This window comes from Thamnophis sirtalis, unplaced genomic scaffold (assembly GCF_051295495.1).
Source record: "Thamnophis sirtalis isolate CommonGarterSnake01/CBP01778 unplaced genomic scaffold, rThaSir2_p1.2 scaffold_13, whole genome shotgun sequence".
Classification (NCBI taxonomy): domain Eukaryota; kingdom Metazoa; phylum Chordata; class Lepidosauria; order Squamata; family Natricidae; genus Thamnophis; species Thamnophis sirtalis.
The window spans coordinates 38,960,600-38,974,853 of record NW_028261393.1 but is presented as its reverse complement, the minus strand read 5'-3'; the positions used below and the strand labels follow the sequence as shown (position 1 = coordinate 38,974,853).

General features: G+C 40.8%; 1 protein-coding gene across 1 annotated transcript in view; it reads right to left on the bottom strand.

Annotated features, from left to right (window-relative positions):
- The window catches only part of TRPC5 (transient receptor potential cation channel subfamily C member 5), a 217,186-nt gene that overhangs the window by 157,322 nt on the left and 45,610 nt on the right, over window positions 1-14,254 (bottom strand). Inside the window, exon 2 of the mRNA XM_087727145.1 lies at window positions 5,567-5,965. Coding sequence (XP_087583271.1) covers window positions 5,567-5,944 — 378 coding nt within the window. The 5' untranslated portion in view covers window positions 5,945-5,965. The remainder of the gene's footprint in view (window positions 1-5,566; window positions 5,966-14,254) is intronic.

The following is a 14,254-nucleotide window of genomic DNA, read 5'->3' as shown; positions in this document are numbered from 1 at the left end:
TCCGATTACTTGTCCCAGCTTCTGCCAACCTAGCAGTTTAAAAGGACGTAAAAAAATTGCAAGTAGAAAAATAGGAACCACTTTGGTGGTTGCACCTTCAGCATTTAGTCATGCCAGCCACATGACCATAGAGATGTCTTCAGACAGCACTGGCTCTTTGCCTTTGAAACGGAGATGAGCCCTGCCCCCTAGAGTCAGGAACAACTAGCATATATGTGCAAGGGGAACCTTTACCTTTATGTATATTCAAACCAGTGGTGGGTTCCTATCTATTTGGACTGGTTCGGCCAAACTAGTAGTGGTTTGGCAGCTTGGGTAGCTGGAATCAGCAGCGACCCAGACCTGCCACGCCCTTGAACCGTTTCTCCGGGCAGCACCTATGGTCCAAGGCATCTTGTTTTTTGCTTCTGCACATGCGCAGAACAAATTTTATTGCTCTGCGCATGCATGTGAAGTGCACACAGCACATCCACGAGTGAACTGGCAGTAGTGACTGCCGGAACCCACCCCTGATTCAAACGTCAGAAATCTTATAAAGTCCCCTGCAAAAACCCAGGGGACTTTTGCAACACCTGCCCAAAATCCTTGCAATTTGGCTATTTGTTTAAAAAAAAGATTCCTTGAAATAGCAGTAGCATTTAGGTTTATATACTGCTCCACAGCTCTTTACATCACTCTCTCAGTGGCTTACAATGTCAAAACATTATTTGCATATTGCCCCCAACAATCTAGATCTTCATTTTACTGACCTCAGAAAGTTGGGGGGCTGAGTTACTGTAACCTGCACTTTTAACCAATGGGCCACCAGAGCTCATTCTTCTTTTATTAGCAGCATCTGGGCTCTTGAAGTTGTACTTTGTCTGTTTCTATTCATAGGCCAGACCATTCCCCATGCAGTCATTTTCCAAATTACCCGCTGATATTCTGAAGCTTCACCCAAAGAAAATTCAACTTGATTGGGATAATATAATCTCCCAGCACTTAAACCTAAGGTAGAGATGCATTTCTCCCTGGGGCTGGCTCAAGGTATTTTGTTACTTATAAGAGGGGGAAGAAAACCCACGGATATAGATCAATGTTGACATATAGTGAAGAAATTGGAGGACATCATGTATATATAAAGAGCTTTAAACTTTGCAGATTAGACAGCCAAATGTCTCTAGTCCCTTTGGTTTTGTAAATGAGTGGATTACAAGAAATACCTGTGTCTATTTTTTCCCCTTGGAATGTAATAATTCAACAATTATTTCTTTGCAACCACAGCTCGATAGGGCCTCTGAGTTTTCACTAGCAGAGGGTTGCAGGAGGCCATGGCAACCAAAAACGGAGCTTGGGAACCTGTTTTCGCTGGCAGAGCGCTCGGGCTACCACAGGCATGACATCAAGCTGGCAACACCCACCCTGGCCATGCCCACTCCGACCCCCCCCCCGAGTTCAAACACAACCCTGATGCAGCCCTCAATGAAATTGAGTTTGACACTCCTGCCCTATACCATTTCAGACACTCCTGCCCAGTCTCTTCTTAAAGATCTCTAGGGATGGAGGACCCACAACTTCTGAAGGCAAGTTGTTCTAATGGTTTTTTTTTTTTCACTGTTAGGAAATTTCTCCTTAGTTCTAGGTTGCTTCTCTCCTTGATTACTTTCCCTCCCTTGTTTCTTGTCTTGCCTTCTGGTCCTTTTGAAAAATAAGTTGACCTCCTCTTCTTTGTGGCAGCCGTCAAATATTGGAATATGCTATCATGTCATCCCCAGTCCTTATTTTCTCTAGACTAGCCATCATACACAATTCCTGCAACTGCGCTTCATATGTTTTAGTCTCCAGGCCTTTAATCATCTTAGCCGCCCTTCTCTGCACTTGTGCCAAAGTCTCACGATCTTTTTTGTAATGTGGTGAGCAAAATTGGATGCAGTATTCCATGGTTGGGAATACCCAGTAAATGCAACCAAAATGGCACAACCACAGAGATGTAGTTAGTCTTTGTTTAATGAGTGTAGGAGAAGCCTAGGCAGAGCTGAGGGGTGGAATTAAGCATGTCAGCAGCTTAGAGTCTTTAAGTTGCCAGAAATACTCCAAGCCCAACCTCTCTTGAATTGCATTGATCTTATCTAGTGCCAATTTTGTACTGAACCTTAGTTGACTATAATCTGGTGTACTGCCTTGAGCAATAAAACTTCTGAACTGCAACTTAGTGTATGGTCCTGATTCTTTGTGTCTGACAGCGAGGGCCTCATTTAATGGCCATTCAGTTACAACAGCGATGAAAAAATGACTTTACAACCAAGCCTTGCATTTACAAACTGTGCAGATCTGTAAAGCAAATGACACCTGAAGTTAAATACGTAAATATTGTCATCATTTCACCTATTGACTGCTTTGCTTAACGGCCAAGTTGCCAATCCCAACTGCAGTCACTAAACAAGAACGAACTGTTCTTATAGTCTGCAAGGATCTGCCTCCTTTTGTGAAGAGTTGTGGCATTTGGGGGAAAAAGGTGAGATGTATTTAAGCAGTCTGATAGTTTGCAGTACAGGCTACCAATATGTTGATATCAGCAGCTTGGTCCCGGGGAGGGGGTTTAAAAATTGCAGTGTGGGTGGTGTCTCCCTCCCTCCTTCCCTCTCTCTCTCTCTCTCTTCTTCCCAGGGAACAGGGTGCCACCTGATTTGAAATTTATGTCCAGTTTCATTTTTTTTTAGTCTTATGACAATTTTTCGTATCATCAGTTGCAATACAATCCTCTACAGAGAAAGCTGTGTATGATTGCCATTTTAATGGTGTCTTTAAAAAACAAACAAATGTAGCCCACTGATCTTTTCAGACCTTTGATCATTCTGATTCCCTTTCTCTTTCTCCAGTTCTGTGGTAACCCCTTTGAGGGGCAAACGACCCCAAATGGAGCATTGTGATTACCTGTTATTATAATTTATGTACTACCAGCACAGCTACTCTCAAGAGGCTTTGCCTTGAGGCAACTTACAAACTAAAATTTGACAGAGCAGAAATGATGACTTTAAATAATTCAAGCCCCAGCGAGATTGATTCAAATATGAGCCGGAGCTAATTCCAAAACTGCCTTGATAAGGGCAGTGGAAGATTGATGGATTTTTCTGCACGTCCAACTGCCAATTTGTTTATTTCTTTATTAAATGTATTTGGCTGGCTATTTGCCAAGGGATGCTGGATAGTTAACAAGGGTGAAAAACTATAATGCAGCGCAATGAGGAAAAATAGCGTAGAGTGAAACATTGAGGAGATTCTAGTGAGCTTTATAAATCTGCAGGATCCACACCCTACTGAATATGGGGAGTGGGCTGTTCTATCGGGCAGACACTATGTTACAGAAGATGTATCTCCTAGGTCCAGTAAAATGAAACTGTTTAATACAGGTAGTCCTCAATGTACGATCACAATTGAGCCCAAAATTTATGTTGCTAACCAAGAGAGTTGTTAAGTGAGTTTTCCCCCATTTGACAACCTTTCTTGCCACAGTTATTATGTAAATCACTACAATACTAACATAATTGTTAAGTGAATCTGGCTTCTCCATGCTACAGTTGAGCCTAAACCTGTTCATCCACTTCCGGACTCCCAAGGCATCCAGATACTGGCTTACAACTTTAAAAAGCATCATTTAGTCAACTCAAGGTTGAGATTATTTAACTGGCTATCATCAGTGTACTAATGATACTTCACTCAGAGTTTTGAATGACCTCACCCAGTGGCTTCAGGTGTGAAAAAGGAAAAAGGAGACCACCAAATCCTGAGACTCATTACATAACAGAGGTCTCTTCCTCAGAATAACAAAGTCTGTTTGATGTAAATAACCAGATAGATAGATAGATAGATAGATAGATAGATAGATAGATAGATAGATAGATAGATAGATAGATAGATAGATAGTGAAAGAGAATGAAATAAGAGGGTTAAAAATGCAAAACTGAATATAAATGTATTGAGAAGAAAAATAGTGCATGTAAAGTGCACATATAAATGTACCGATTGATAACTGGTACGAGAAGGAATGTGAAATTCCGGTGTGATGTATAAATGTAATGTATGTCTTTGTTACTGTGTGTATGTGTTCAAAATTAAAAATTAAAAAAGAGATCTCTTCCTCACTCAACGCCAACTGAAATTTGAAGATCCCCCATAACAGTCTCTCTCCCTTCCCTCCCCTTTATAATGTCCTAGTTGGTTCAAAATGATTCCATGGTTAATGGTATTGAATGCTCAAAGATCAAGGATGACTGGAATAGATGCATGTCAAAGATAACAACTGTCTTCATGGCTGAAACCTAACTGGGAGGAATCCAGATAATTTTCTTCCACCCCAGCGTTCTGAAATCTCAGACCAACACCTTCTCTAAAAGCTTCCCCAGAAAGAGACATTGGAGACCAGTCAGAAATTATTCAACTATAAATAATGAACAAAAAAGGGATAGATGAAAATAGAGATAAAAAGGAGGAGTGTGGGAGCAGAATTAAAAAATGGATAAGAATTGAAGCACTAAAAAAAGAGAAGAGATGATGGGTAAAAAAAATTGCCCTTTAAATATTAAAATAGCCTATTATAAGCTAGAGAGGCAGAAATAAAATTACAGAGGGGAAATATTAAAACTGCTTATAGAATGAATAAAAATATAGATTAGAAATTTACAGGTGTTAGGTATTTTTCTTTCAATTTATATTTTAACAATGTAACAAGACTATATAATTTGATTATGATAGGGATAATTAATAATGTTAATGCAAATTGGATCAACATGAATGATATCTAGTTAAATTTGTTCATACTGTTATTGTAAATTGGATTAAAATGGACAAATGGATAAGAATTGAAGTACTAAAGAGGAGATGTATAAATAATATAATGAGGATTATATAAACTTGATAAATGTGATAGAGATTATTAACAATGTTAGCGTAAACTGGATCAATATAAATGAAACTTAATTAAATTTGTTCATATATAATAGAGAAATGTTTTAATAAAACAATGAAGATAGAGATAAGATAAAGATGAGGAGTTAGGCATTTTTTGAATATATATGTTTGAACAATATAATAAAAATTACTTAAATTTGAAAAATGTGATAGAGATTGCTAATATTATTATGGTAAATTGGATTAATATGAAGATACCCAGAACCAACTCTGCTCACACACATTATATAAATCTATAATCTAAAAAATAAAGTAAAAAAATATATTACAAAAAAAAAAGAATTATTCAGCAATGTTTGGCTAATAATGATTTCTTTAAGAATGATTTTGTTAAATAATGAGTGAAGTACATCCCTTCATTCAAGGATGAATTCACTACCTGTTGGATCCAACTACCCTCTACTATCTATCCTCTCCAGAGTTCATGGCAGACTGTCACCATATGGAAGTGAAGCACAAGTGAGCATAAGGTGGCAGCTGACATGAAGTGAACTGAAGAAGTTTCTTGGATGAGAAGCAAAACGTCTTCAAGGAAAAATAAAGAAAGTCAAACAGTCTTTTGAAAAAGCACCTTTGGGAAAATCCCTTGGATGCACATCTCAGTTCATTCTTGACTTACCTGCTTCTCCCCACTTCTCTTCTTGTAATTCAGAAGCAGTTCCACAGCCCCCACAACTTCTTTCCGTATTGCATACAGGAGTGCATCGCCCACGTAGATATTGTGGCTCAGTAACAACTCCATAATCTCTAAGTTTTCATTCTCTATGGCTATTAGAAGGGCACTGCGACCAAGAGGGTCCATGCAGTTGATGTTGATGTTGTAATAGATCTCCGCCTCCTCCACGGAATGCTTTACACTGGCATAGTCCCCTTTCTCTACAGCAATGAGGTAGGCCTTCTCCTCCGAGGACAGCTCCACTTCTGCCCGGACAATTTGCAGTGGGATCCGGTCTCTATAGGGGGAGTAGTTTACTTTTTTGTAATAGAGCTGAGCCATTTTTCATAGCGACTTGGTGGGCTGTTTGGAAACAAAGAAAGAAAGCAGCTGTCAGAAATCAGAAGATTCAGGCAATTCAAATGAGTATAAAGATTTATCTACAAGAATCTGACCAACTAACGGTCAATGGAAATGAGCGGGAGATAAGAGAGGCATTCAAGCTGGGCTAGATTTAGATCTCTTGCTGGTGCACGGGGACTTATGACATGTGATGCATTTGACCCAGGGGTGGGTTCTGGCGGGCACTACTGCTGGTTCGCTCATGGGCGTGCTGCGTGCGCATGCTCAGTACAATAAAAATTGTTCTGCACATGCGCAGAAGCAAAAAACAAGATGATGGTGCCTATGGCGCCACCCAGAGAACTGGGTGTGGCAGGCCTGGGTCGCTGCCGGTTCCAGCAACCCAGGCTGCCACACCACTATTGGTTCGCCCAAACTGGTCTGAACCAGTAGGAACCCATCACTGATTTGACCCCTCCCTCAGGCTCAGCCTGGTCATCTCCTATGTCAGGAGAAAACTCCTGTGTTCATTATTGGGAAAGAATACATGCACAACATTTGGCATCAACATTTCCTGAAAGTCCTCCAGATATATTGGACTAGTCCTCCTGATTTTATAATGTGTAGATGACCTTGGAGTTGAGGAAAAAAGATGCTGCTTATGAAAAAAAAAAACTGATAAGAGGCAGGAGCCAACAATCATTTAGTGGTCTGTTACAGAAACTTAGGAAGGACCCACCATAATGGATCAAGCAGTTAAAAGTGGCAGCAACAAGTTTATACATTCAGATTTGCAAGATTCTGGTAATGTATTCTTACAATACAATGGAATTACTTGTGTTTCTTGTCTGCTTTACCTTAGAGGGCTGACAAACTACCAATTAGCAGGCCCATTTTGTGAATAGCATGGAAATCAAGCTGTAATCTATCAGGCAAGCACCAAGTTAGGAAAGGTAAATATAGCAAGAGCACTTAGACTTCTATAGGGCTTCATAGTGCTTTACAGTCCTCTCTAAGTCAGCACATTTCCCCCCAACAATTTGGGTCCTTATTTTACTGACCTCGGAAGGATGGAAGGATGAGTCAACCTTGAGCCAGTCAGGATCGAACTCCTGGCAGTCAGCAGAGTTAGTCTGCAATACTGCATTATAAAATATGCTTTTTAAAGGCGTTTTTATTATTGATTGCATTGCATTGCATTTTTATACCTGCCCATCTCAACAAGTGACTCTGGACAATCATAGAAACATTAAACTCTGTATGTGTATGGGTGGGTGGGTTACGGAGTAAAATTGTTGCCATACATGTAAGGTAAAGGTAAAAGTTCCCCTTACACATAGGTGCTAGTCATTTCCGACTCTAGGGGGCAGTGCTCATCTCCATTTCAAAGCTGAAGAGCCAGCGCTATCCAAAGATGTCTCCATGGTCATGTGGCCATCATGACTAAACGCCAAAGGCGCATGGAACGCTGTTACCTTCAATGTTCCCTCTAATTTTTTTTCAGTGTGAGCGGAAAAGTATAGTGTTTGAGCTGCACAGTTTCATGCCTGAGCACCTAAGAGAGCAACAGTTTGAACTGCTGTCACGTCTGCTGGACATTTGCGCAACATTCCAAGCGTCAAGCACCGATTGATTGCTAGCAAGGTTTCAGCCTGATGAATGCCAGGCATGAAAAGTGCCACTCAAACACTATACTTTTCCGCTCACCCTGAAAAAAAAAAAGGCTCTCTGCTCAGCTTTTAGATTGTTAGACTGGCTAGAGAGAGACATGGCACCAACAGCCTGGGTCCTGGCATTTTGCAGGCAACCTGTCCTCTCACATTCCTTTGGAATGCAACCCATCACATTTGAATTAGATTTTGCCAATTATCCTATTAAAAGATAATGCTATTATTCTAAAATATGACTAACTCAATATTAAAAACTGTAAATATTTAATGCTGATAAATAATAGCAGTAATTGTTATTTAGTATGATTAAAATCAGTATTGATATATCAATATAATATCTATCAAAATTGACAATAAACATTAAAATAACAATACAAATATATAATGTGGAATATAAATGTAATAAATATAATATATAAATGCAACATAAATGTAATAAAATAATTTATCATGAAACTCTCCCCCTTTAAAGTAGTAAGATCAATTAAATAGTCTAGCAAGTTTGGACAATATGCTATATGTTATGTTACTTAAGAATATATATACCTCAGAATCAGATACAACATCCACATCATTTCCAACTGAGTCAATAAAATCATATGCCATGCCAAAACTATTTTAAATAAAGATATGAAATTAATCAAGTATTGCATTTATTTTTCAAAATGAATGTACATTTTTTTTTATTATTTAAGTTTTGTACCCTATATTTTCTAACTAACGTTAACTTTAAAAAGATGTTACATCAGACTACAATACAAGTAATTAAATGAAGACTAAAATAAGTGTTTTGGCATATTGAGCTTTTTATATTTCTTTCTTATATTGCTTCCTTAGTTGAGAACTTGCTCCTCAGCTTACTTACGCATTAACTGTTTGTTGTTTTTATGGTTTATTCATTCACTGCTCCATCTTCAGTTTTTTTCACAGGGGGCAGGGCTTCCTTCCTTCCTTCCTTTCTTCCCTCCACTCCTTTGGCCACCAATTTTGATCCAATTCGCAATTTGTATACTTTTTCTACCACCATCTCATCAAGCGGAATCACACACACACACACACACACACACACACACAGACACGTTCTTTGGGGGGGTGTTGAATTACTCCGCCTCACAGCAAAAATGCGGCGCAAAGTCGGTGCAGCATGTGTTCGGCCCCCGCTTATGCCGAATCAAATCCACGGCCGGCGGGACCAGGGGGTTGCATTGCAAAGCCGCCAGTCCTCTTGCTTCTTCTCCTTCTTTGCCGGTGAAGCCAGCAAAGCTCCCGCTGGCACCCCCGCCCATGGCGGCTCATCAAAACAAGTCTGGGGAGGTCCTTTGCGGACCTAGCTGCCTGCAAAGGACTTCCCCACGTTTGCTTTGGTAGAAATCTCTGCGCAGCAGTTAGAAACTGCTGCGCGGGGGTTTCTTGCCACGTGCGCGGCCGCACAGCTGCGCACCTTAGAGGGAACAGTGGTTACCTTCCCACCAAAGGTGGTTCCAATTTTTCTACTTGCATTTTTAACGTGCTGTCGAACTGCTAGGTTGGCAGAAACTGGGACAAGTAACGGGCGCTCACTCTGTTACACGGTGCTAGAGATTCAAACTGCTGAGCTGCCATACATGTAAACCTAACAAAGAAATTGGGCCCTTAACACATTCAAGGCCTTTTTCTAACACCTTAATTATCATTAGATTGGGAAGATCTCTTTCTTTACTTTTCTATATTTGTCACAATAGTATGTTAGCTGGAGCATAAGATGAAACCTGAAAGTATCAAAGGAGTGTTTCAGTTTAATCATAAAACTTTTTAGATTATTTATCTTGTCAGCATCTAAATTAACCATCTTCAATATGTGCCCTCCAGATGTGTAAATGTCTATTCAGAAGTTGTGGGTGCTCCATCACTGGAGATTTTTAAGAAGAGATTGGACAGCCACATGTTCAGAATGGTATAGGGTCTCCTGCTTGGGCAGGGGGTTGGACTAGAAGAACTCCAAGGTTCCTTCCAATTCCATTATTTGGTATGCTGCCCAAAATTCTTACACAGTCAGATTTCTGGATAAGACTCTGCTTACAAAACATGTGAACTAAAATGCATCATGCGTAGAAACTATGGCAAATGCAGTGGTGGGATTCAGCTGGTTTGCACCTATTCGAGAGAACCAGTTGTTAACTTTCTAAGCAGTTCGGAGAACCGGTTGTTGGAAGAAATCTTCTTTTGTTTTTTCCCACTTTACAGGGCTAATCCTGTAAGGAAGGCAGGAAGGAAACATTCTGGTGTTGTTTCTAGCCTCATCTTTATTGCTCTGCTTACAGAAACTGCCTCTCCGGTTAACCCTGATTACATTGCAACAGCTAAGGCCCATCAACATGACATTGAGTTGGCCATGCCTGCCCATCTTGTCATTAGGGCTGAGAACCGGTTGTTAAATTATTTGAATCCCACTATTGTGCAAATGCATGGTGGTCTAGGAAGAGACAGGAAAGGTGAAAGGCTGTTGACAAATCTATATGAATGTATGCATATTCTGAACTCTCTCTGATTTATAATCACAGATTCAGAGATGCTCAATATGTGTGAACCAACTGCAATCACTAGAACATTAATGAAGTAGTGACATATTTTTATACTGTCTTGTTAATGAGCAAGCATCTTTTCCATCACTTTTTCAGTCTTCGGATGTTCTTACCAAGCACTCTCTGTGTGACCTTGCAGTAGTTTTATTTACATTCTGACACATTTAATTATTTTTAGTGCAACCTCCTCTCTTTTCACAATTTATAAATAAATCTTGACGAGGATTTCAGGCTACGGAAGGGCAGGCTGGATTCTTTTGGTCCATGGATGCCGTCGTCAAGTGCAAGACGGTTCTCTCTTGAGCAAAAACTGCAAATTGAACACGAGTTCTTTCAAGCCATTAAACCTCCAGGGCTACATGGTCTCTAATCCAAAAATGGAAGACAGAATAAACTGAGTTGGAGGGCAATGATGGAAAAACTACTGCTAGGGACTTTTAAGGTAAATCCATAAATGCTGAAATTCTCATTAAACTACTTCCAGTGGGGCAGATAAGTTAAAATTGCACTAAAAATGACATAAAGGTAAAGGTTCCCCTCACAATATGTGCTTGTCATTCCTGACTCTAGGGGGCAGTGCTCATTTCCATTTCAAAGCTGAAGAGCCAGTGCTGTCCGAAGATGTCTCTGTGGTCATGTGGCCGGCATGACTAAATGCCAAAGGCGCACGGAACGCTGTTACCTTCCCACCAAAGGTGGTTCCTATTTTTCTACTTGCATTTTTACATGCTTTCGATCTGCTAGCTTGGCATAAGCTAGGACAAATAATGGGAGCTCACTCCGTTATGCGGAGGTTATGGGGATTCAAACCGCTGAACTGCCATACATGTAAACCTAGCAAGGAAATGGGGCCCTTAACACATTCAAGGCCCCTTTCTGACCCCTTAATAATCACTAGCTTGGGAACATGGTGCTAGGAATTTGAACTGACGACCTTTCTGATCGACAAGCTCAGTATCTTAGTCTCTGAGCCACTGTATTCCTTTTAAACATGACACGGTTGGAACTAAATAAAAGAACTAGAATAAATAAAAAGTTTTCATTACATAGCTGTCATTCTGTCACCTTCTCAAATCCCTCCATCTTGACATTGTAGGTTTCTAACGAAATGCACCTCTTTGAAAACCAAAAGGATGCTCCAGCACTCTTGCAATTGTGTGATTATGGGCAATGAAGGGAGATAGAACATTTCTGGCAATTAAAGTACATCCCCAAAATTCTGCAATATTGCACCAATATCAGTCTAGGGTCCCTGCCATCCCTTTCTTGTTGGAGGCACCATTTAAGTACTTCTGGTTGAAAGGATTAGCCAGTGACATCAGTGGTGGCATTCAAATTTTTACTACCAGTTCTGTAGGCATGGTTTGGTGGGCATGGCAGGGGAAGGATATTGCAAGATCCCCATTCCCTCCCCACTCCAGATGAAGGATACTGCAAAATCCCCACCCCACTCCAGGGGAAGGATACTGCAAAATCCTCATTCCCTCCCTACTCCAGGGGATGGATACTACAGAATCCCCATTCCATCCCCACTCCAGGGGAAGGATACTGTAAATCTCCATTCCCACCCCACTCCAGAGCAAGGATACTGTAAAATCCCCATTCCCACCCCACTCCAGGGGAAGGATACTGCAAAATCCTCATTCCCTCCCAATCAGCTGGGACTCGAGAGGCAGAGAATGGATGTGGGTGGCATCAGACAGAGGTGGTATTTGCCAGTTCTCAAAACGTCTCAAAATTTCCACCACTGGTTCTCCAAAACTGGTCAGAACCTGCTGAATACCACCTCTGGTTCCCGCCAAGGAGCTGGAATAGATGACGGGACTCACCCCCACCATGCAGCAGCACTCAGGTCTCCAGTGCAGGCTTGTTAACCTCCAACCCATCATCCTAACCATATAGCCACTGAGCTCCTAGCCTACAGTATTATCTTATCAAATGATACCTGATAAGAAACCAGGGTTTGCTTATTTATTGTTTTCATTGCCTGCCTATTTAAAGAATTTAAAGATTTTTTAAAAAGACTACCAATCAGCCAGAGTAACCCTCCCAGTCCTTCAATTTCAACTTTTTGGCTTTTTCACAGCTGAAACTGTTTCTATTTCCAAACAAGATTTTTCAGAAAGTTTTCTTTAGCAAGATTTCTTGAGACAAAAAGCAGGAGGTTGAAAAGATTACATGAACTCCAGCAACTGAATTATTTTTTTATTTAGGACCACTTTATATCTATGTACTATGTAAGCTGTTGGATTGTCTTTCTAACCCTTTTCTATGTTCCAATGAGCATAATTTCTTATCCCCAACTATCTTACTGGACATTTGCATGGAAAATAACATTGGACGGGTGGTCCACTACTCCTGCCTAAATTGCAAACAAAAATAAAATAGGATATAAGTTCTCTTAGAATATTCATGACTGGAAGAGACATGGGAACAAGGTCAGCCAATGAATAGGCATAGCAACTAAGTCAGCCAATGTGAGCTTAAACAGATCTGAGTCTGTGCAGAGAATTGAAACAGAAACTTAAGCAGTCTGCTGCTCTGAAAAGAAAACAAGCAGTCTGTCTGGGCTTGTCTGCTGAAATGAAAGTAACTTCTTGTGTTTGCCTGTAACTCTCCTTTACTTGGAAGAACCACCTGTTGGTATTGTACATTTATTTACCTATTCTTATCTATATAAAGAAGTTAATGAATCCAACTGCATCAGTTATCTGTGTGTGCTTCTGGATTTGAATTTCTGCAACAAACTCTGACAAGTTCAGTAATAACTCAAGAAATAGTGCCTGTTCCCAGCTAGTGCCTCAATCCATAATCACATCAGAGTTCTACATGTCCTTCTGGCAATTACAAATGGTTCTGCAGAAAGCTGCAAGCAATCCTTCCATTGCTCCATCCTTCAGCATTATACAGTTAAACATTTCCCTGAACTTTAGAGGGAACGAGAGGAGAATGCACTTACACAGCCTTCTGGAGACTTCCGTTGGACCTTCCAGCCAGTACTGAAATTCAAAATTTTGTACTATCAGTTCTGTGGGCATGGCTTGGGTGGGGTGTGTGGCTTGGGTGGATGTGGCTTGGCGGGCAGAGCAGGGGAAGGATACTCAGGGATGGGTACCAGGTACTGTTACTTCCGGTTCACTCAGGGACGTGATTTGCATGCTTGATGTGCTTGATGCGTGCATGCACAGTAGTAAAAAAATTGCTTCTGCGCATGCACTGAAGCAAAAAACAAGATAGAATCGGTTCAGGGGCATGGCCAGCGAAGTTACTACCTACTCAGCCAAACTGGTCCAAACCAGTCCGAACTGGTCGAACTCCACCTCTGAGGATACTGCAAAATCTCCATTCCCACTCCACTCTGGGGCCAGCCAGAGGTGGCATTTTCCGGTTCTCTGAACTACTCAAAATTTCTAGTACCGGTTCTCCAGAACCTGTCAGAACCTGCTGGATTTCACACCTACTTCCAGCCCAATTAAGTCAATGTGCTTATAACTGTTCCATAGGGCATACATCAAGACAGGTTGGCACTTCAGCTGAAGTGGATTAAGCTCTTGCTTGTTTCTCAGGCAACTAACTGCTGACTGAACAGGAAGAGAATGCACTGGGCTCCATGTCAACTATTTTTCATTACTGAGGTTTTCTAGGCATATCCCAAGCTAACTCAGAATTGGAAGGTGGGAAAAACACTTTGTCCTGTGGGATGGTCTGGCGAATGTAACTTTTGACATTTCTTTTTTCAGGAAGATTATACCCATGGCCTCCGCCAAACCTAAGGAATGTGCTGGGTGAAACCAATTTATAGAAGATAGACCATGATAGGTCAACAGGATGGAACCTCAATATATCAGACTTTTATTTCTTTCTGTTCAATGATGTCTAATTTTTGGAAACTGCCTGGACTAATTCCTGCAGTTTTCTTGGCATGATTTTAAGAAGGTTTGTCTTGCCTCCTGTCTAAGGCTGAGAAAGAGTCACTGGCTCAAGTTAACCAGCTTACTTTCTGCCCAACATGGGATTAGAGCTCATGGTCTCCTGGTTTCTAGCTGATGCCTTAACCACTACCCCAAAGGGATTCTCCC